This window comes from Coccomyxa subellipsoidea, assembly GCF_000258705.1.
Source record: "Coccomyxa subellipsoidea C-169, whole genome shotgun sequence".
NCBI lineage: Eukaryota > Viridiplantae > Chlorophyta > Trebouxiophyceae > Coccomyxaceae > Coccomyxa > Coccomyxa subellipsoidea.
Window position 1 is genome coordinate 2,041,480 of NW_005178036.1, and position 22,181 is coordinate 2,063,660.

General features: G+C 54.1%; 4 protein-coding genes across 4 annotated transcripts; 1 reads left to right on the forward strand and 3 right to left on the reverse strand.

Moving 5' to 3' along the window:
* Nucleotides 1–4,091: 4,091 nt before the first annotated feature.
* On the reverse strand, nt 4,092–8,711 carry COCSUDRAFT_28987 (kinase-like protein; the record flags this gene model as incomplete). The annotated part of the gene is made up of 9 exons (XM_005648227.1): nt 8,231–8,711; nt 7,603–7,763; nt 7,147–7,375; nt 6,591–6,735; nt 6,203–6,340; nt 5,785–5,931; nt 5,244–5,446; nt 4,762–4,948; nt 4,092–4,295 (listed from the first exon to the last, which is right to left on the reverse strand). The coding sequence occupies exons 1-9, from the start codon at nt 8,407–8,409 to the stop codon at nt 4,092–4,094; spliced, it is 1,593 nt and encodes a 530-aa protein (XP_005648284.1). The 5' UTR covers nt 8,410–8,711.
* A 1,673-nt stretch (nt 8,712–10,384) lies between these two features.
* Nucleotides 10,385–11,723, reverse strand: COCSUDRAFT_66078 (hypothetical protein). Its single transcript, XM_005648228.1, has 4 exons — nt 11,619–11,723; nt 11,288–11,490; nt 11,035–11,128; nt 10,385–10,744 (listed from the first exon to the last, which is right to left on the reverse strand). The coding sequence occupies exons 2-4, from the start codon at nt 11,473–11,475 to the stop codon at nt 10,421–10,423; spliced, it is 606 nt and encodes a 201-aa protein (XP_005648285.1). The 5' UTR covers nt 11,476–11,490; nt 11,619–11,723; the 3' UTR covers nt 10,385–10,420.
* Nucleotides 11,724–12,748: 1,025 nt separating this feature from the next.
* Nucleotides 12,749–17,513, reverse strand: COCSUDRAFT_28990 (glutamine amidotransferase/cyclase; the record flags this gene model as incomplete). Its single annotated transcript, XM_005648229.1, has 10 exons — nt 17,153–17,513; nt 16,890–17,015; nt 16,457–16,626; nt 15,832–16,088; nt 15,299–15,429; nt 14,835–14,960; nt 14,211–14,348; nt 13,877–13,969; nt 13,336–13,586; nt 12,749–12,974 (listed from the first exon to the last, which is right to left on the reverse strand). Exons 1-10 carry the CDS (start codon nt 17,381–17,383, stop codon nt 12,749–12,751), a joined length of 1,749 nt encoding a protein of 582 aa, XP_005648286.1. The 5' UTR covers nt 17,384–17,513.
* COCSUDRAFT_41900 (lycopene cyclase family) lies at nt 17,399–21,899 on the forward strand (the record flags this gene model as incomplete). Its single annotated transcript, XM_005648230.1, has 9 exons — nt 17,399–17,441; nt 17,890–18,050; nt 18,224–18,383; nt 18,690–18,840; nt 19,229–19,384; nt 19,723–19,920; nt 20,246–20,438; nt 20,884–21,141; nt 21,588–21,899. The coding sequence occupies 9 exons, from the start codon at nt 17,399–17,401 to the stop codon at nt 21,897–21,899; spliced, it is 1,632 nt and encodes a 543-aa protein (XP_005648287.1).
* Between the last annotated feature and the right edge of the window lie 282 nt (nt 21,900–22,181).

Below are 22,181 nucleotides of genomic sequence, written 5' to 3' on the forward strand. Positions count from 1 at the left end.
CATCCGCCGTGTCGACCGCGGCGGCAGCCGCCGGCGCCAGCTGCTGCTGCGGTTGCTGCGGCAGGGGCTTCTCTGCCAGGATGGAAGCAGTAGGGGACAGAGAAGGGGGCGAGAGCTGCGCAGAGGTCTTTGCCGGGTTGAAAGCCGAGGCCCCGGGGCGCAGGGACGGCTGCGGCGTGGCCGGCTGCCAGCGCAAACTCGAGTTTAGGGCGGCGGAGTGCGCGGTGTTGAACATGCTGATGTTGGACGGCTGCCGCCTCCGCTGCCACTCCTGGCTGGCGCGCCGCACGTTGCCCCTGCGCACACCATGGAATGTTGTTCAAGCGAGGTGTGGTCTCCAGTATATTACACAGCATAGTGCGTTCATTCCCTTGATGCCATGCACACACCGGGGCCAGAAATGTCACGTGCGCGGTCCAATCCAGGAGGACTAGGTGTGTCCATGTGCTTTTTAAAGCACATACTTTATTCTGCACGTGCAACCAGAGGCAGCGATGACTGGGCGCTTGAGGGGGGATGCAAGTGCTGGGACGGCGGCTGGGACGAGGATTTCTGTTGGGATGTGATAGAAACATGCCTGGTGAAATCTCCTGTGGTGCGCGTGGACAGCGGGCCCATGAGCGAGGGGCTCTGGGCTGCCTTGGCTGCCTCCGTGTCCATGCGCGGCGTTGCCATGATGCCCACCTCGTCCTCAAAGCCGCTGTTTGTGCGTTGGGTAGGCGTTGACTGCCGCTCCGGCAGCTCTGCACGGCACACATGTCATAGGTCAGGGGCAGAACAAGTACATACAGTATCAGTCCGAGGGTCAAATAGGTGCGGCCCTGCAAAGAGCAAGTGGTGTAAGGGGCAGCAACATCTTTGCCCAAGCGAGGCATGCGCTTACGTGCCTGACCTTCCTATCAGGTGCCTTCATATGCAGCAGGTCAAGCTGGCACCGTAAGGGCCAATGGAATACATATCGGCAAAACCATCAAAATGCACAACATAATTAAGCTGGACTTATGCCCGACACACATTGAGTTACAAGAACAAGCAGCAAGCTGGAGACATTGGACATATGCAAGACTCGGGACATATGCAAAAAGGTGAATATGCTGACCTGTGACAATATTGTCGGAGGATTCCAGGTCAGCGGAAGCGACGCTGACAGGTGAGCTGGCGTCCACGCTGGCATGCCGGTCGATGGTCTGCGGGGGAGTTGTCACGTGCGAGGGGTCTGTTGCCGTCAGGCCATGCTTCGGGGACTGCTGAGGTGTGACCTCTGACGCTGCTGCAGATGTGCTGGCTTCGTGAGCTGTAGATACCTGCTGCTCTGCTGAGGGGACTGCACTGCTGCTAGGCTGTTCCAGTGCCTGAGGAGTCACCTGCATCAAACATGAGGCAATTTTGGTCTTGTATCAACGAACATTTCTTGTGCATTCTAACGTATTAAATTCCATGCAGGAAAGAAAGTTCACAAGAGAGAAACGTTCAATGTATGCAGGGACTTGCAAATGCACGTCACCTGGGCCTTGCTTAGGGGTCACATGACACTGGTGCAAAAGAGGCACACAATGTGGACAGGTCAGCTTACCCTGTGCTCAATGTGGGGTACACTGGTGGATTGTTCAGGGCCTTCGCGCTCCCTCAGAGACGGCTGGCTGGGCAGGGCACGAGCCTCGTGCAGCACGGGTGTGGGCACATGGTATGCTGCGCTGGATCCGCTCGGACCTGGCCAGTCGAACACATTGCATAAGAACTCCTAAATACGAATCATTCAGTACATTGTCATTGGCGATGCTGCCACAGAATCATCAAGAGCGTAGCAAATACTCAAGAGCGTAGCAAATACTCATAAACACCCATTGTGGAGGTGTGGACATGCATTAACACTGTTCAGAGCTTCTGGGGCTGCTGGGTGATGCAATCTGCTGCATGAAGCTTGCACCATAGCCACACGGTAAATTGCAAAGGGACAGGCTGCCAAGGCGCAGGTGCACAAATGGTACCCGGAGCATCTGGGGCATTGAGTCATGTGTACACACCTGCAGCGTCTGGGTTGCTGGGCCCTGCTTCGCTGTAGCTAGGCCCGGCCGCCTGCGACAGGCTCCTGCTGCTGCCGCTGCTGCCGCCCTGGCCGCTACCGGAAGCCGATCCATGCAGGCGGGTGGGTGAGGTTGGGTACATCACTGGGGCCTTGTCCTTGGCATGCGCGCTGCTGGGAGGGGGTGCTTGCACTCGCAGGAGGTCCTCCAGAGCCTCGTGCAGGCCGGAGAGGCGGTACATTGCCTCCAGCACCATGTTCTCGCTGGACTTGATCCACACCATCTCCTTCAGCTGCTGCCGCGCCTGCGAGGAACCACAAACACCGCCCCTCAGCACCTCGTCGATCTTCTGGGAGTCACAGTGCACGGCACTCTATAAATCTGGGGACATACATAATACTTTACTTGAATGATTGCGTCACCCTGCATGCAGCGGAGCTGCATTCACATGACTCTGCGCAAGACAAAATTTAGGGGTGAGCTGGTGCGTAAAACTTCGGCACCCTGCTCGGCTTGTCAGAACCGACCACGCATGCGATGAGCTGAGGAGATGGTCATCAGCTGTCACACCGGCCCCCGCCCGCCAGGTCCAGCAGTTTTTCAAGGGTAAAAGTCAAGGGGTACGCTCAGCACTGACAAATGCAGGGCCAGAAATAAGTTCAGGGATCAGATTCAAGGGGCTTGCCTCGGGGACGCGCTCAACGCAGCTGCGCAGGAGCTCGCCGGGGATGATCTTGGCGCGCACGGAGCCCCGCGCGCGAACGCTCGCGCAGCGCAGCGCGGCGCTGGCGAAGGCAGCCATCTCGCCCACAAACTGGCCCTCGCGCCGGATTGCCACCAGATACTCGCGGTGGCCCCGAGAGAGTGAAGACATCACCTCGCGCGACCGTGAAGCTCCCTGTGCATAGCAACCCCTCTCGACATCGCATCAGAGTTCAGGATTTTTTCAGGTTGCACGTACAGTGTTCACTCGCTCCAGGGTATTGCTAGTGTAATGGCGCTTGACATAGTGGTGTTCACCCCTGGTTCTTAGCAGCGCACATGGCTGCGCTGTTTTAGCATCTACGTAGCATTGAAACTGGGCTGACATCCTCAGCATGACTACATGTAGTGGATGGGCAGGAGTGAAACATTGAAGATGTTGTTTCCTGGAAATGTCTCAGACGTCTGCTGCCACTACACCTAATCATGCTGAGCATGAGGAAAATTGGCTCTCACCTCCAGGAGGGTGGGCGGCAGCTCCTCTCCGATGACCTCGGGCACCTGTTGCGCGGAGTGCATGCCGTCCGAGTCGTGCGAGCCGCGCACCCCATAGCTCCCCTGGTTGCTCCTGCACGCAAGTCCTCACGTCAGCACAATCCGTCTCGCAGACATGTCATCAGTGCTCAAAGGCATGCCATTCATGGGGTCGCCTGCATTGAATTTTGGGACAGAGCTCATCTTAGGGGAACTGCCCCCTCGCATGAAGAAGACATTTTAAGCGATAGTATCACGAATTCTTAAATTGATTTGTTCATTAGGTGGGCAGGCAGTGATGTGGGCTGACCTGCGGTCGTTCCTGGGGTTGGACAATTTGAGCAGGACTTCCACGGTGCCCTCCAGGATGTAGAGCAGGTGCGTGCCCTGGTCGCCCTGCCGGATCAGGTATTCCCCGTCACTGAACACGCGTTCCGCCAGACCCGGCCGCAGAACCTCCAGCAAGTGATCCTGCATGCAAAGCACAACACATTCACATCAAGAAAACTTTTCTTTTCTTGGCGGCAGTGACCTTCGTTCTTGCACTATTTTACGGCGTGAAGCTCTCTAGTCAGTACCTAAAGCTGCAAAATTGTCACTGTGCCTTTACATGACAATAATAGTCATGGCTGTCACTGATATCAGGCAATCTTACTTCCGGCGCATTTTGAAGCATAAATATTCCTTTCCTGCAGTCTCTCCGCATGCCCGGAGAGCAATATCCTCACATATAGGTGTGCAGAGCAAGAAGGGTGTGCTGATTAGCCTGGTACAACGCTGCTGACCTGGCGGGGTGATGATGAGCACAATTCCCTGTATATGTGCAAAAATTCAACATGCGCTGACCTGGCGGGGGATGTCGAGAACGTTGAGGGTGGACATCATATCGGGGAGGGAGACGAGCTGGGGGTTGATCTCATCCTCCTCCTCGGGGCAGCCGCCCATCTCGCGCACCGTCTGCAGCGGCCATGCGCCGCGCTTGGTCACCCACGGGTGACGCATCACCACCGGCAGCGTTATGCGCTCCCGTGGATTCTGCGCAGAAGACGCCACTCTTTATTGTTTCTAGGAATCGATTGCGTTCGAACCGTCGCAAGCGCGATTGATCCCCGCATTTTTTATAGCTCTGGCCATATGTTTTCTCAGTGTTATAATCCACACTCTCTACCTCTGTGAGGGTATTGCATGAGGGCGGCACATGACTGTAATTGCCGCCAAAGAGGCTCATCTACTGATCATCACCTTCCCAGAAAGATGGGAGAGCATGTGCCGCAACGTCCTGCCAGATCTGCGGTCACAACAATGGTCTATGGGCCATGCAAAGCCCCAACTACGGGAATGTCCTTGCTGTTCAGGAAGCTTCTCTTGCTGGCACCTCGGCATCTCCCCTAAGTAACTTCAAAGGATGCGCCGACCAGTCATGCAGCATGCATTGGAGCCCTGCTGCATCAAGCAGGAATACCCATTGAGGAAGGCTGATGCAGGGATCCAGAAAGCGCACCTTGTGCAGCATCCTGCTCAGCAGGTCCTTGAGGTCTTCAGAGACCTGGGGCTCGTCTGGGAAGCGCAGCGGCTCGGTCTGCACCACCTGGAACAGCTGGTAGACGGTGGGCGCCGAGAAGGGGATGCGACCATACACAAACGTGAACAGGCACACCCCCAGGGCATAGATGTCCGTCGGACGACCCCTGCAGAGACACATGGAATCTTGAAATGCCGACAATTACAACCTTCATGCTGAGCTTTTGATGCTCATTGCATGTGAATAGAGAGATGCAGTTGTGGAATCAAATAGCATGACATTAGGGGATCTGCAATGATAAGCAACAGTAACCTAAAGCTTTCCATCAAGACAGTGCAGAAAAATATTATCATACCACAAGCACATGACATCAGTGCAGTCAACGCGCAGCATTACGTGGGTTCACACGCTGTATGAATCCTCCAATGAGAAGAGACCTGCGATGGGGCATAGAATGGCACCTGTAGCGGGAGTGCGGGCGCATCATTTCGGGGGCGAGGAAGGCGGGGGTGCCCTGGCACTTCTCCAGGTACTCGTTGCCGGAGCCCAGCACCTTGGAGCAGCCAAAGTCGGACAGCGTGACCTGCCCCCGCGCGCTCATCAGCACATTCTCCGGCTTCAGGTCGCCGTGCACCACCTTGTTGAAGTGCAGGTAGTCGAGCGCCTGCACATCAGCAAGCATATAGCCATTCAGCAAATGCATTTCTCTTATGGCTTCTTAGGTGATTTGCACGTCCTGTAATTTTAATTTTTCAGTGGTCATTCCGTAGCCTCCTGCATAGGACCCCTTCATGGTGTGCAGAGGGGGCCTAGCAGGACGGCCTAGCATATGGACTGGCCGGTGTGTCACAATGTGCGTGTGGGGCCAAAAGAAAAAAGACTAAGAGTAATGCATTGAGAGGTGCAGAGCTAGGCAACAAATCCCCTTCATGAACACAGGCCCCGACTATTACAAAGGAGAAGGAAGGGCTCCAGTGGTATACAGGAGGATGGGGGCAGCACCTTGCACATATCCCTGAAGTACTGCAGGGAGAGGGGCTCTGGGATCCTGCGGCCGCGCTCCAGGCCCTCCCTGGTCAGCACTGGGCCGCCCTCCATGTAGTCCATCACCAGCAGCATCTTGTTGCCCGCCGGGTCATCCACCACTTCCTGCACACGCCATCCTCTTGTTCATTCTCTGCCAGCATCACCCACTTGCACCCACTTGCACATGCTGATATGGTTAACATGGCCGCTTCAGCCTTCCATGCAGGCATGCATGCCTTCCTATTGGCTGGGGAAGCCTTTGAATTCAAAGGACGTTTTGCTGGACATGCCATGCAATGCTGCGCAAGGTGAGACCCAAATGGAAGCCCCAGATCAGCGGGGTTAAGCATTGGGCACTGCTATTGCGAAGTAGGCATTTTCTAGATAATGGGACCAGTGAGGGGCATGCCTGCAGGGCCACGATGTTCTTGTGGCGCAGAGTCCGCATGATGGCGACCTCCCTCTTGAGGTCGTTGAGAGGATTGCGCCTCTTCCTGCCCCTTGCCGTCTCCACATCCGTCTTCTTCACAATCTGCAGCCGTAAAAAATTGAATCAGCGCTGCCCAACTCTCCATGCAAAACCCATGTTGTAGTCAAAGGATTGCAGCTGCTGGCTACGGCCGCCCTGCTGATAGGGCCTTGCCTGCAGGATGAGCTGACATTGTGGCATGCAGCAGCGCTGCACGCCGGATCAAGGTCTACCCTGTATGTGTCACTTATTACCAAGCGGGATTGCATTTGCTTGTAGGATGATTGACATGACGAAGGGCTAAAAGCCGCACCTTCACGGCATAGAGGCGGTTGTCACACATGTCCAGGCACAGAAACACCCGCCCATTGGCTCCCTTCCCCAGGTACTTGATGACAACATATTGGTTCACAAATGTCACCCCCCGCAGTTTTGCGAGTTTCAGGCTGGTGGTCTCCCTGCATGCATGGCAGCACTCTGAACTCAGCGCATGTACAGACATGTGACAAAGCATTGGTAACATGTGAACAGGCTACGTTATGCTATGGAGCGCATCATCGCTCCCTCATGTGCTGCTGCCGCATTGCTTCGAAACACAAGCCACGCACTCGCTCATCTTGCTGCGCATGGGCCGCCGTCGATCCAGCATTCAAACAAAAACAGAACCTGAAGACACATACATGCAGTGCGAGCGCCAAGTAGGTACTATTCACAAGTCAACAGTCACAAGCTGGATCCTGCACCCCGTCTCTAAAAGGAACATACCTTTGATAAGTGCAAAAACAAGCCATGTCCTTGGAACAAAAAACCAGTGGTTGCCTTGTGTACAAATGGTCCGCAGTCAGAAGTACATGGCTATGTTTACCCACCTGAAGGGAGCAGGTGCGCGTTTCTCGGCCACGCCGAACAGGGAGTGCTCCCGGGGCCGGCGCAGGCCGTCAGTGACGGGGTGCATTGCGGTGTGGCCGCTGCTGTCCGACACCGTTGTGTCTGACACCGTCTCTGCATCGTCCGAGAAGCGGTCCCAGTCCGAATTGTCATCCTCGGCCGTCCCATGCGACGGCGAGAAGGTCGATCCGCCCTCCTGGGTTTCGCTAGCTGCTCGCGCACACAATGAGGAAATCAGCATGCAGCCGCTGCACTGGTAATATACTCAAATCAAGCCGCATCAGCCTATGAACTGCACAGCGAGATGCCGAGCTCAACTATCTGCATGTTTGGCAGCATGCATTGCACACGACAGATGCAGCTCCTCTGCCAAGCCCTGTCATTGTTGCTGGGGGGTCTGCAGCGGTATGTCCACTTCATGGAGTGGGGGACCTCACCACGGGATCTGTGGCTCTTGTGCCGGCTGTGGGAGGAGCTGGTGGTGCGGCTGCCCTTCTCAGAAGTGCTCTTGGTGGAGTTGGAGCGAGTGTTGGCTGACAGCACCTCGTTCTCCTGGCTCTGCCGCGAGCTGGTTGTGGACGACCTCCCACTGACAGTCCTGCACTCAGCATGCATGAGCCTTGTTCAAAAGCTCTCATGAGTACTTCAGAATTCAGCCCTGATGAGTCCAGCATTCTGACCATCTCCAGTACCAGTAGGGCTCCTGCCCACTACGGGGCGAGACCCGATTTCAGCACTGATCAACCGTAGCTTCTGTGGTATGCAGTTGTCACATGGACACCATATGAGGATGTGTTCCTTCTGAGCATCGCAGGAGTCTCATCGAGGCTGTAAGGAGAAGCAGATGGCAAGCAAGATTTCCAGAACCCTTCCCAACTCAGTATATCCCAAAGTGCTCCTTACAATGCTCTGATTGGCCGTGCTGAAAAATAAAATTGCCTGTCGAAAGTACAGGATGATCGTCCACACGAAGCTAGCAGCAAATAGGTCAAGAGGTGGCTTGCTTGAGTCCAAGGATGCCCGCATAGACCTGCCAAAAGCAACGAGGTATAATGTCTAAGTCACCTCGTCTCGCTGGCGGTACCATCGCTGCCAGGGGCGACAGCAGCCAGCCCCGGGCGCTTCTGAGTACCATCCCTGCGCACGCTCCGCACCGCTTCTTGCTGATTGGGCTTTGTGAGCTCGGCGGCTTTTGCCTTCCCCAAATCCGGGTGCTCTGCTGACTTGCTGCATCCACACCCCATAGCGCTAGCTGGAGATAGCTCCAAACAGTGAGGTGCTTCTGGGACTCGGCGCCAATATCACGATTCTTCTGCAGATGGCAGCCCCCAAGACGTGCCGCTTGACTGCCAGTCAGCAACGTTGACTTTCGCTCTGACACGCTTGCTGCGCTACACACGTCCGTAGATATCTCAAAGTATCTCTCAGATCTGCCGATTGTGGCCGCAGCTTGCTGACAGCTCCATACTGCAGCAGATCTGGCAAGATGCAAGTACGGTACCCACGATGGGAGCGATCTCCCTTGCAGCACCCCTTTGATAAAGCCTCACCCGCACTGACACACTGCGATCTCACCCATCAGCTGCTCATGACAAGTCTGTGCGCTCACTAACCAGAAATCTCAGGATCCCAAAGTGTCCAAGGCCGGGGGTCTGGTCGCCGGGGGGGTCGATAGTGGCTCAACTCCCTGTACTGCAATGCATTTGGCTGCCAGAAAGTGCAATGCATTGTCCATATGTTTTTCCTCTATGCGAATATGCAACACAAGATATCTGTGTGAGTGAATTGGTCTTACAGCACGGCAGAGCTTGGGAGGAAATCTGGTGTGCACAACAGCTGCAGGGCCGCCCAGCAGAAGCAAATTGGAGGCCACAGCCTGATCTGGGCTCCAAACTAACTCAAGATGTTGCTCTCCTTGAGAGGTTTCTAGCCACAAAGCCGCCATGCAGCTGCATTTCACTACCTCGCTGCCGGCCTGTGGCCAAGCTTGAGGGTCAGCAGATCCGTGCACGAGTCCTAATGTAATAACAGCACCCATGTGGCCACAGTCCAGAGATAGGCATGGGGGGCGATGTCTACAGGAAGTCCCAAATTTCCCCTTACACAACTCAGAATACCAATACATGCTCATAACAGGCTCAGGTCCACCTCAATGGCAGCACCTGAGCAGTATTGATGGTGCAGCACTACTCAATTGAGCAAGCAGCCATTCTCAGCAGCACATTAAATCATAAAACCCCCTCTATTGGGCACTGCAGATCAAGGACATATCATTCACGCCCTAAAAGGAGGACAAAGAGCCTCCCTGAAAGAAGAAGCAGCTGCAGTACAGTGCGGATGTGACTGCTCGCAGGAACAGAGCGCACTGGACAAAAGCAAAAAGAAAACCCTCACAAAATTGTAGCATCAATCTTCCCAGAGCACACACAACCATAAAGTAGTAGTCAATACTTCAGGGAGTATAGATGCCAATTACCACCAAGACAGACACACAGGTCAAAGCAGAGATTTAGTTGTCCAGGGGTGTGCGCAAAGGATCATCCGAGCGTCAGGACACACTTACCAGCACAGCCCCGTCAACAGTCGTTGTGCACCACGAGACGGACAAGTCAACAGTGCTCAGTTTTTTCTCAAATCAATCCCCTAAACAGGAAATTGCCACTCCCCAACACTCCAGACTGGGATCCCCATGGCAGATGACTCATGCAGAAGATTCAGTTTGGCCCACACCGCATTCTTCGGTGTCCCAGGGCAATCCCAGGATTTTGGCAATTGCCAAGCACCTTTTCTTTGACTTGACAGCATTATGATCTGGCAGTGATGCCGCAAAACTTAGAGTGTGACACGGTGTTCTGTAGCCAGTCAGGGCATTCACTGAGGTTTGTCAACTGCCTAGCACCCTTGAGCGACCCGACACCAAAATGACTGTATGGCCCTCTCATCCGAGCCAGACCTGCCTTTATTCATGCAGGGAAGTGCACTTTGCAACAAAGGTCCCACGTAGAGGTCACCGTGTCACCTGAGCCCTGAGGATGACAAAATGATCCGGGCGGCGTTGCCAGAAAACTCAGCACAGGCATGGCCAAACCGGCAACTTCTCACAAAGAAGGGCAATGCCAGAAGTCTGTCATCCGCCTAGCACCTTATGTTCGGCTCAGAAGCAGAATGAAGCCTGCTTAGAGCGCACTGATCCGCCCGCCTGATCCAACCGCCATCGATTGGAAAACAGCGATCTGTGCGCTGCTGCAGGGAAATTTAGAACAGGTACGGCAGAAGGGCAGGGTCGAATGACAGCACAAGGGCGGCAGCTGGGAGCACGATGCATGCGCCAATGTAGTGCGGCCAGGTGGCGCCAATGACTCCAAGCGGCGACCCCTCAAGGCCCACTTTGAGCCGCCACCTCAGCCGCTGACGCAGCTCCCGCCGGTACATGATCCAGCAGGGGAGGACCATGCCTAATAGCGCGTCCAATGCTAGGGTTGACCCCTGCAGCAGACCCTCCTCGGTCCATATCCCTAGACCCCTGATTTCAAGCCGCCTCACCGCCGGCGCCATTTTGCCGTTGTGCGGGACCAGAACCTGCGGCAGCGTGATAAGTGTGCTCAGGGCTGCATAAAGCGCCCGGCTTCACATAAGTCGCATCTTTGACTCACACCCAGGCGTTCACCCCACCAACAGCTGACTTGTGATGGTGCCAGATATGCTGTCAAAGAAATTCTTCTCTGAAAGTGTTCAGTGCTGTACTGAGCACTAAGGAGCAGAGCTGAGTGATGCAGGAGCCTAGGTGGTCAAAGCATGGCTGCTCTCGACCTTATTGAGGTCGTGTGCGATCATTGGAGTGGATAGGGCAAAAGAAGCGAGAGGATCACCCGGAAGTATTTGTTGTACATTGCTATGCGGCCCACCAGGTGGAGCAGCGAGAGAATGATGTTGAGGTTTACGGGCGGCTGCTTGGAGACCACCCTGTTCAAAAAGCAGCAGACCAATTCTCAGGCGATTCTCAACAGGAACACTGGAAGTGCTTCTACAGGGCACAAAGCACTATGTTGGCAATCAAGCCCAGACACAGGAACATTGTAAGGCCAGCTTTTGCTTCACACAGATGAATGTGAGCCTACGCACCCAAAAAAAGCTCCAAACCATAAGCAATAGGCCCGGAAGTAGAATTGCGTGGGTAGCAATTCAGGTGGAAATCTGTACTCGTGTAGGGCTGACGTTTGTATCAAGGACGAGACAGTGTCAAAGAGTCTCATGATCACCAGTGCTGCGTCTCTTTTCCTCACATACAGCTGTGGGTACCTCCATATCATTGCCAGCACCAGCAGCTGAAAGCACACACATAAGGTTTGGTGCTCTTCTCACAGGTCCAATGGGTTGTCGAAATAAAGATATATTGCAATAAATAGCTTGATAGACATTGTTGAAGGTTTGCATAACAGGTGCATTCACTGACCTTGAAAGCTCCACATGCTTGTGCAGCAAAGAACAGCCATGAACCCAGTGCAGGGAACGTCACAGCAACGCCCACACAGGAAAGCGCGCAGTGGAACAGACTTCCAAAAACGTCGCTCTTAACCATAGACTTGGCGGTATCAAATCGAAAATCCCGCTCCACATTTTCATGCACAAACTCCATCACCTCGAAGCCAATCCACTGCCAACTTTCGCTAATCTTCCAGCATACTTGTGAGGTCGGTTGGCAGAATTCATGAGCACTTCAACAGAATGTGACAATAGCGAGACTGGGAGTGAACGATGAGCGAGACAATAGGGAGTGAACGATGAGCCCTACTTGTACTATGAGCTACAAAGCAATGCCATCGTTTGTGCGAAGCTAGCGCTGTATAGCGCACGTCCTGAAGCTTTTCATTGGTTATCCAGTACATGAATTGCGTGGCGATGCCCTAGAAATGGTAAAATGCTGGCCAACCGACACCTAGATCAGCGAATTACGTCCGAAGGAAGCCGACCAGGGAGAACTTCGCTTTGCTGTAAGAGTCATCAGGAAACACGACTTTGCAACAGAACCATCATGAACTGCAATTAAACAATACACTGGTCACAGAACCCCAATTCTTGGAGAGAAGGAAGTGACATGAAGATTACGTCTCATTTGTGACGTCACAAAGCAAAGGAACGCTTCGAGTCTTGGTTTACATGAGGTCAAGACTTGATGGGGGATTCTATGACCGATCAGACACGAGTGCACTTGTCTTATCAATGCGCGCATATGGGACTGTGGCAGTAGCATGCATGATGCAACTTGCTATTGAATAATGACAACTTGTTGCTTGAAGCCATCTGTCCTCATCATGATCGGTGATTCATTTTTGGTAAAGTAAGCAGGCTTACAAGCAACACAACGTACGAGACACAACTTGTCCATATTTATGGTAGATCCTGAACCACACTCACCGAGAGCTTCATGTTTACATGACGTCAAACTTTGCTTCAACTCTGAAGCCAGCAACCGAAACATATTTTTCAATGGAAGTTCCCATCATTCTAGCAAACGCACAGCATCGACCCAGTAGCTGCTGACCATGTCTTTGAACAAAAACTCTGAAATCAGACTCCTAGAGATCAGGCAGTCCGCGTGGGTATGCCAGAGGCGCTCATGTGGGTCTTCACGTCCTCTATGGACACTTCCCTGCGGTGGAAAATCCCGGCGGCCAGCGCGGCGGCCGCTCCGGTCGCCTCGAACACTTCCTGGAAATGTTCTGGCGAGCCCGCTCCGCTGGAGGCGATCACAGGGATGGTGACTGCTGAGGACACTGCCTCCACCAGCTCCAGGTCAAAGCCATCTCCCCTGCAGCAGGCGGCGTCTGGACGCTCAGAAAAAAACTGCTGGGCATTGCATGTCAGATTAAGAGCAACTGAAGCACCCCAAAAGGCCAGATAATCAAACATCCGTCACTGCGACTGCCACGTCAGAAGCCGCTCGCATGCAAGCATGCTGTTTTTACCTGTCTAGGGGTCAGCAAACTTCAATACGAGCAATTTCGATCGAGAGGCAGATAGCCTTGATACAATGGACAGCGTTTGCCCACTATGTCCTCCTGCTCAGGAGGCCAAATAGAGCTACAAGCACCGTCAATGAACACATGGTAGCCCCTAATCAAGGTCAATACGACATTCAGTACATTAAACATCAGTGACAAGTTAATCACCTGCCATCGCGGTCGATGCAGTTGAGCAGGATCTCTCCAGCGCCCAGCTCCTGCACGGCCCTGGCCAGCTCGACAGCGTCGATGTCGCGCCCCTCGCGGCCCCCTTTGACAGTGCACTGCCACCAGCAGTGGCGCTCCCCAGCCGGCCCCGGGATCGCGGTCTCCACCGTCGGCCGCTGCGTGTCGGCCGGGTCGGCCACATACACGCGCCGCGGATCGATCGAGACCACCACCGCCTGCGCGCCGTACGCCTGCAGCAACAGTGAAAGACGTTTTCAATGTAAGCGGAACTATGAGGGACCTTGCTAGCCGGCATAAGATCGATTTGAAGACATATGCGCATGGGTACATTCTGATAATCATATGTATCTAGTAGCCTTCATGCCACAGGGAAGCTTTTGAAAGAAGTTTGCGGGGCGCTACAGCTTTGACAACTTTGGATTGCAAGGCACCAGGAACATGCTGCCAGATGCCCGAGAAGCTCACAATTGCACAAGGTCACGGAAGGTCCCTAAACAGAAACAGCAACACTGTGGCGCACCCAGGAGATCTGCTCGATGGCGGTCTGGCCTGTCTTAACGCCACTGGCGAGGTACTCGAGTGCGGCTTCAACGGCGTCCCCTCCGATGGACACCTACTCGTCGTCCAAATTAAGATTAGAAAGCTACAACCCCTGCAAGAATAATAAATAAGAAGACCCTGAAACCGCCAGCGACCAGGCATCCAAAAATGATGCTAGATCCCACTTTGCTGCCATGCTTACGGCAGTAAACTATTAGTCTGAATGGCATCCAGGGCGAATTTTCAACACTAACCAGACCCTTTCCCCTAACCCCAGGGAGGCTGATTGCTTGGTTGTCACGACGAGAACACACCTTATCGGCGCCGGAGCGGAAGTACTCGGCGGCCACGTCGAGCGCGCTGTGGCGCTTGCCATGCGCATCCGTGAACCCCCGGATGCCGCCTCCCACCGTCAGCGGCACAAACACCCCCTCCGACGCCCGCCGCAGCACCTGCACAGCGCACCACAAGCACCATTGCCCAAGTCTGCTCCTCACAAACTTCTGCCTGCTGTATTATTGTTATTACACGTTTTTCTTGCCAAGAGGCAAGGTACATCTTGCAGACAAGCTGCATTTAAAAACTGCCACAATCCTACCCTTTTTGGACTCGCCAGACCCAAGCAAGACCCAATCATCCGTGGGCACGGTGCTCAGTATTTATACCGCCCCCGCCAGCCATGGCCTGCTGTATAAGGCACCACTATTAGGGATGGCTTCAGCGAGCGGCAGATTGAGGAGAAGCACAGGCCAGGGGCAAGGCACATGCTTGCCGCCAGCCTGGACACTGCCAAACGGAAACGTGCGGGGTCTGCTCAACAGTGCGCACACGGGCAAAGAGCATCAGTCTTGACAGTATGATGGTTGGCGTACTGTATGATGGTGATGATTGAGGGAAGGGGTTCAGCAGTCGTTCAGCGTGTGGGGAGCTGGACCCACCTCCAGCATGGGGAGGTCGCCCAGGGGGAAGTCCCTGAACCCGGTGATGTTGAGGAAGGTGACCTCGTCAGCGCCCTCCCTGAAGTAGCGCCCCGCCAGCTCCACAGGCGCCCCCAGATTCCTCACCTGGGCGCACACAAGCAGCAACAACTTTTAGGCAAGATTTTGTGCCTCTCATGTCCCCGTTTTGCATCTCCAATGTCTTCCAGATTGCTGTCACCAGCCAGATTCCTGTCACCACTCTTGAGCTCTCATGGCCCCCTTTGGCATCCCTTGGAAGAAATGTCTTCACACATCAGCAGAGTTCTACTTGTCACCATGTAATCCAGCCTGTACTTAGTACACTACTATGCGCAGCTATGGCCTCTCATAAGGGGCACAAGCTAGTTGTTGCTGGCGGCAAATGCAAAGAAATTTAAGATCATGCTGGGAGTTCTGCATGGGCAGATGAAAAAATTCGGCACCTCTCTGCCCTCGCCGTCGGTCTCGCGCACATCGTACTGGTCACCCTTAGTCACCACCAGGTCACCAGCGTCGTTGGCCCGCACATCCAAGCACGCTATCACTCGCTTCGCCAAGCCGCGAGCAGCACCTGCTCAAGAACATTTCTCAACATCAGGCCACATTGATTGCTTTTGTGACCAATAGTGGGTGCATACGCCCTGCGTGTATGCCCTATGGCCTTTGGCTTTGGGTTTGCCGATCTGTAATAATAGTAAGCAACAAAGTAGTCTGTTTTGTTCAAGTCCCTCTCCACATGGCAGTCCAACATGCAGCTGACCTGCCCATGCCAGCATGCAACCACTCACCCTGGAGATGTCACTCCCCTCACCACCGCATCCATAACAATTTCAACTCTGTGTTTACAAAACTTCTGGGGACGCTAGGATAGCCACATCCTACTTCATGTGATCAGATATTGTGTGATGTTACTTTACATACGCCCTGATACAACCCTTAAGCAGGTGAGCAGAGGGTAGCAGTAAAGGGCACTGACCGTTGGAGCTGGGGGGGATGTACTGGGGTGACTCCTCCATGAAGGACTGGATGACGGCCAGGCCGGCAGCGCCGCTCTTTTCTGGGTGGAATTGCGTCGCGCTGACCTCGCCCTTCTGCACGGCTGAGATGAAGTCCTCGCCGTAGTGGGAGGTCGCGAGCACCCAGTCTGCGTTTTCGGGGGAGGGCGTGGCTCGGTAGGAGTGCACAAAGTACACCCTCCTGTCCCCCACCTGGCTCAGCAGCCTCCCCTGCTGCCTGCGCGCCGGCAAATTCACTCCCTGAGTGTCAGAGCGTTACTTCTACCGGAAAGGAAGTGAGAATCAACAGCTTCACAGGATTGAACTGACTGAATGACCACATTTGCTGGAGTGAGCGGTGAACCCAAGCAGGTTGACTGCTCAGGCAAGACTCATGATGAACACTGTCGTCTTGGTGATTTAGATGGCATGAATGCACAGTGTGCTTGTACACAGCCTGGACTTGACTTCAACCATTGACAAATAGAACCAGGTGGGATGCAATGGCGGGAAGCCTGGAGCATTGTTGGGGTTGATGTTACTGACTACTGGGGAAGGGGCATGATAGAAAACAAGTATGGGAAGTAGAAGATGGGGGGGCATTACCTCTGTTCGAGGGTGTTCCAGCCGATGTGGGGCACGGGCAGGCCCAGCGAGGTGTCAAACTGGGTCACGCGGCCTGGAATTATACCCAGACCCTCCACTCCCCCATTCTCATCGCTCCCCTCAAACAGTAGCTGCATGCCCAGACAGATACCCAGAAATGGCCTCCCAGCCTGCAAGCCACATGCCAGGCACTCGGATGGAGGATGACATTGCTCATCGCCACCACAAGGTGCAACAAGCTTAAGATTCCTGCACTCGGATAGAGAATAATATTGCAACGTTTGGCACCACAAGCTGCAACAATCTTGACATTCAAGTGGTACCCTCGTCACTAGGGGCTCTGTCAGCAAGTAATCCTGGTTGATGCAATCAACCTGCATGCAGCGGAAGCATGCATGGTGAATTCAGCATGTGAGCATTGGCAGATGAAGACCTGGATGTACTCTCTGAGGGGATCGACGAAGTCCTTCCTGGTGAGGACTCCCATTGCCTGCTCAAAGGCTCCCACCCCAGGGAAGATGAGCCGTTCTGCGCTAAGTATGTCAGCAGCTGTGGTGACCTGCATGGCACCCATCTTGAGTTCCTATTGGCTTGCTTGTTCGTTAAAGTCATCGGCGTCTTACAGCTAGATGATGCATCCATTGAAAGTATAGATAAACAGCTCCACTGATAGCATGGCCCAGTCACGAGGGTCACCTCTTTCAGGTTGTAGCCAAGCTTCTTGATGGCGTTGCGGACGCTTCGCACGTTTCCCGCACCGTAGTCCAACAGTGTGACTTCACCTATCGTATCGTTCCTTACCACGGCAAAGCCACGCAGGGACGGTTTCCTCCGAGTACTGCAGCGGCCAAGATCGATGCGCCCTGACGTGCTGGTCTGGCCTTGTCGACAGGCCACATTTGGATTCAGAATATTCAATCTTTCCATAGTACTGGCCAGCTGATGTGCTCTGTACTAATTTACAAACGACGGCCCACAAAGCTAGGTGTGTATACTGGTAAACTCTCCAGTGAGATGTTGATGTGTACAAGACTGTCTGCACTACGTGAGGTAAAGCAGATCAACAGAAAAGGAGTTGAGATCAAAGCTTCAAGTAATTCAGGCGGAACGAGGCCGTCAAGAGGTGAACCCTAATTAGTCACCCTAGGGTTATCTGATTGAGATGCTGCTCGTCGTTCCGAGAGTTTTGCAAAGAAACTCGCGATCGGGCCGATTGACTTCCCTCAAACAATTCCTTGCGTAATCATCCTATTCTTTAGATTGTAATTTACTGCCAAAAGGTTCATTATAATTTGGCGAGCCATACATCGGTGTGGGCATGGAGCCCCTCAGTGCCACAAGCACTTCTGCGATTGGGAGTGCACCCTCACGGGCTCATGCGCATCCTAATAAGTTGCAGCAGGTGATTCCGTGGAGGCTTCGTTCCCATGCAGCAGCGGAGCACAGCGCCCGGCAGACAGCATGCCCAAGGAAAGCCACTCGATTGCAAGCGGTGGCAGACCGCTTGACAGCCGAGGCGTCCCTGGAAGCCACCATACACACCAACCAGATCATCAGAGACGGCGACTTCGAGTCGAGCCTCGTTGCGGAGCAGGTACAGAGCCTGTGCGACCGGGATGTCTTTACTTGGCCTCTGAGCATTTCGGGCCAAGGAAGGTGCAATTTTAAATCTTTAAGGGAAGGCTGGACTGCCTAGTCACCATAGAAGCTGGATAACCTATACGTCAGTGACCTCTTCATAAGAGCCCCTCCGTGCTTGGTGTGCAGGCCAGCAAAAGGGATCCAGAGCAGCCCAGCCTGGCGTCAGTGCTGGATGCATTCAACCCGGCGACGACCACGGTGGATGTCTGTGTGGTGGGCTGCGGACCTGCAGGCTTGGCGCTTGCAGCAGAGTTGGGAGCCAATGGAGTCTCTGTCGCCCTCATAGGTGAGCCCACTGACTCCAGATCCACCTGTTGTCCAGTGTCTTCGCTCAAGATCCTCTGCTTGCCCCCATCATCCCCTGGGCTCAATCTATTCCAATGAAAGTTTCCAGACGATGCATGTGCAAAGTCAATCAAATTCCATCCTGCATAAGCCATGCTTTTGAGTGCTCCCATTGCCTCATCTGCTTGGCCTCTTCTCCACAGTATGACTGGCAGGCTGTATAGTTTCCCTGCAGTCTGCAGTAGCGATGAACGTTTGTGTTTGGAGGGTTGATATGTAAGCAAACGAGGATGCATGCGCTGCGCAGGTCATGACGTGCCCTTTGTGAACAATTATGGAGTCTGGAAGGATGAGTTCAAGGACCTGGGGCTGGAGGGAACGCTGGATCGCGAGTGGGAGGACGCCATGTGCTACTTTGGGGAGGGCCGGGAAGTGCGCGTGGGGCGAGGCTATGGCAGGTGCGCTCATGGCTTGAAAGGCTGCACAAGCCACGGAATACCACTGTCAGAAGCATACAATCCATATGATGTGCTTGGGCCCTTTCAGATAGAGCCCATATTTACCATGTGTCATGAAAGGCAGGGATGCAAACTCCTGCATGCAAGGTACCGGTCCTTCAGCCTGCGAATGTGACGAGCAGGAGCAATTGGGTGGCATGGGCTATGCATGCAAATGCATCTTGAGCCTGGAAGCAATTCAAAACCTTACAACTGTCCAGTGGGCATCAGAGGTTTCCAAGCATCTTAGAGTAAGACAGCCCTATGACAGAGCAGGAGTGTGCAAATTGTGTGGGGCTATGAGATGGTGAATAGAATAAATTGGTATTTGTTTCTGTCTGCCACGCAGGGTGTGCCGGCGACGGTTGCGGGACTTGTTGTTGCAGCGGTGCAAACATAATGGCGTGCGCTTCCGAGCGGGCGAGCTGACGCGCATCGGCGAAGCCGACAGCGGCGCAGAGTTTGTCACGCTCACACTGGCAGACAGGACCACCGTCCGTACCAGGTTGGGCTCTGCCACAATCCCTGGTTGAAAAGCCCTGGTTGAAAATCCCTTTGGGGACAGAAAGGTTCGTGCAATTGTATCAAAGAGCAGAGTACTGGAAGCTATCTGGACTGCTGGTGACATCTCTGCATGCATGGGCTCGCATGCATGCATGCATGCATTATAACAGCGTAAAAAGCTGTGCAGAGTTTTGCGGAGAATTGCCTCCTGGCCCGGCAGGGACATGTCCCAATCACATGCCCAGAGCTCCTGTCATGCATCTCCCTTTGCGGTAGCCAAAAGATTTGTCCTGAAAACAAATTACCCAGTATCTGAGGGACCCTGACTTGTTGCCGTAGGCTGGTGACGCTGGCGGCGGGTGCAGCTGCCGGGAAGTTTCTGCAGTATGAGGAGACGGCGCCAACGGTGGCGGCTCAGACGGCGTACGGCATAGAGGTGGAGGTGGAAGGCTATGAGGATGCTTATGACCCATCCTCGATGCTGTTCATGGACTTCCGCCGGCACCACTCCGGCACATGGCAGGGCGCTGCGCACAGGTGCGCACACGACTAATCCGATTGTTCTGGTATTTCTCTCATAAGTAGTCCCACGCATATATTCTTGCATAAATGATAGGAGCGTCTGCCAGCTACAGAGGCATGCAGAGGCATTGGCACGGCCTTGTTAAATGTATTAACTAGGAACTTAAACTTGAGGTAGAATTTTGATTGAAAGATATTTTCATGCGTCCTTTGCATATGAGGGAAAGTTTTTCGTGCGCACCTTGGTGGCATTCCTTAAATGCGTACCTTGTGCTGCTTCGTCGACAATTCCTGTCGCCCCATTCAGTTTTGCTGATGAGGGGTCTCTGCTCGAGGCTAGGCTGGTCCCTGGGGAGCACCCGGTGGCGGGGGAGGGCCTGTGGGGAACGCAGCGTGAGGTACCCTCGTTCCTGTACGCGATGCCGGTGGCTCCCGGTCGCGTGTTCCTGGAGGAGACCTGCCTCGTGGCCAAGCCGGCGCTGCCCTTTGCCACCCTCAAGCGCCGCCTGCTCCGCCGACTACATGCCATGGGCGTCAAGGCATGCTTCTGGCCTTGAAATGACCCCACAAACACTGTGCCACCTCCTGAACACTGAGATGCCGCCGAAGAAGCCCACCCTGCACGATGGCAGATCCTGTAGGCCGGAAGCCAGCTGCAGACGTGTAGACATTGGCGTGACAAGCAATGCAAGTCCGGCAAGGGCAAAGAAATTTGGGGAACTTTACTGACTTTACCTATTGCAAGTGTCAAGCAAAGGCCGTTGAGCTTCGGGTGACCTCTAAGTATCATTTTATCTTTATCAGCGGATTTGAAGACCCTTGTGATGCTCATTTGAACATTTGCTGGGTCCCCCTAGGTCCGCTATCTGGATCGAGCTGTTTGCTGCGTGCTCTGCTTACGCATTCGAAGTCCTGCCTTTGAATACCCATCTGTGTACTGTGTACTTTGACTTTGTGTTGGTATTTGATCGGCGCCAGGTGACGCGGATCATAGAGGAGGAGTGGAGCTACATCCCGGTGGGCGGCCCGCTGCCGCTGGGCAGTCAGACAGCCACGGCGTTCGGCGCGGCGGCTAATTTAGTGCACCCGGCCACGGGATACTCGATCGCGCGCAGCATGCGCGAGGCACCCGGCCTGGCGCGCGATGTGGCGGCCGTGCTCCGCCGGCGGCTGCCCGTGCGCGCCACCGCCGCCGCCGTGTGGGACTCGCTCTGGCCCGCCGAGAAGCGCCGCCAGGTAAGGAGGCTTTCACTATAATTGTTATGTGACATCGATTTTTTTGCGCGCAGAAATGGCGGGAGCACGATTGTGTCAAGAGGCTGGCACAGCGTGCGGAGGAGCCCCCATGCTAAGATGCTGACCAGGAAAACGAGAGACTTGAGTGTCTTAGCCAAAATATTTCAATACTTTGCAATGCTGCTGGAAAGACGCCCAGACCTTGACATGGGCCTGATGTTTTGAAGTGATAATTGGAAAGTCCCAGGGATGGTGTGCTACTTGGATGTGCGAAAATGATATAGCTATGGTTGTTGGGGCTGATGAACCTATGAGTTGTTCTCCTTTCGTCCTTGGTGCTTGGTGGCACGAGATCACGATGCTTTAGTCGCAAGATAGTGGTCATGTTGCAGGCGGCATGTGTGAAGTCCACATTATAAACTTCTTTATGTGTACGCGTGTCTCAGGCGGCGTTCCACGTGTTTGGCATGGAGCTGCTGGCAAAAATGGACCTGTCAGCTACCAACGCTTTCTTCAGCACCTTCTTCCGGCTTCCAGACTTCTATTGGCGCGGCTTCCTCGCGTCGTCGCTGACTAGCGCTCAGCTCATCGCCTTCGCATTACTCACCTTTGTGCTGGCGCCAACTCGGATCCAGCTGGCGCTCATGCGCCACCTCATCACCGACCCGGCAGGCTCCTACCTCATACGCCATTACCTTGGTATTGCTTTGCTCTCCTTGACTAATTCTGACTTTCTGTGCAACACTAGTGTACTGTAGTCCTGTAGTCATCCCGTGCCTTTGTATCGACTGCAACAAAAAAGCAAGAATATGTAGAGGCACCTAAAAACAATCGAGGTTGTTTGATTGTTGGTCTGTCCACAGCTCAACAGTGGGTGTAGGTGCATGTCTGAACCAGAAATATATTTGTGACAAACAGGCGCTTTCACATCGGAGAAAGCTGGCGGCGAGAGCAGCAGCACAAGAGGAGTGGAAGCACAGAGCGCTGGAGTCGCAGCAGATCTTCCAGTTGCAGCAGATCTTCCCACAAAGGTGCAGGTT

Excerpts from the sequence above, each read along its gene's own strand:
- COCSUDRAFT_66078 (XM_005648228.1), bottom strand. The coding sequence starts at position 11,475 with ATGATATGGAGGTACCCACAGCTGTATGTGAGGAAAAGAGACGCAGCA. Across the intron at positions 11,129-11,287 it reads TGGTTTGGAGCTTTTTTTGG|GGTGGTCTCCAAGCAGCCGC; the intron begins GTGCGTAGGCTC and ends CTTTTTGAACAG. Across the intron at positions 10,745-11,034 it reads TGTACAACAAATACTTCCGG|GTTCTGGTCCCGCACAACGG; the intron begins GTGATCCTCTCG and ends ACGCTGCCGCAG.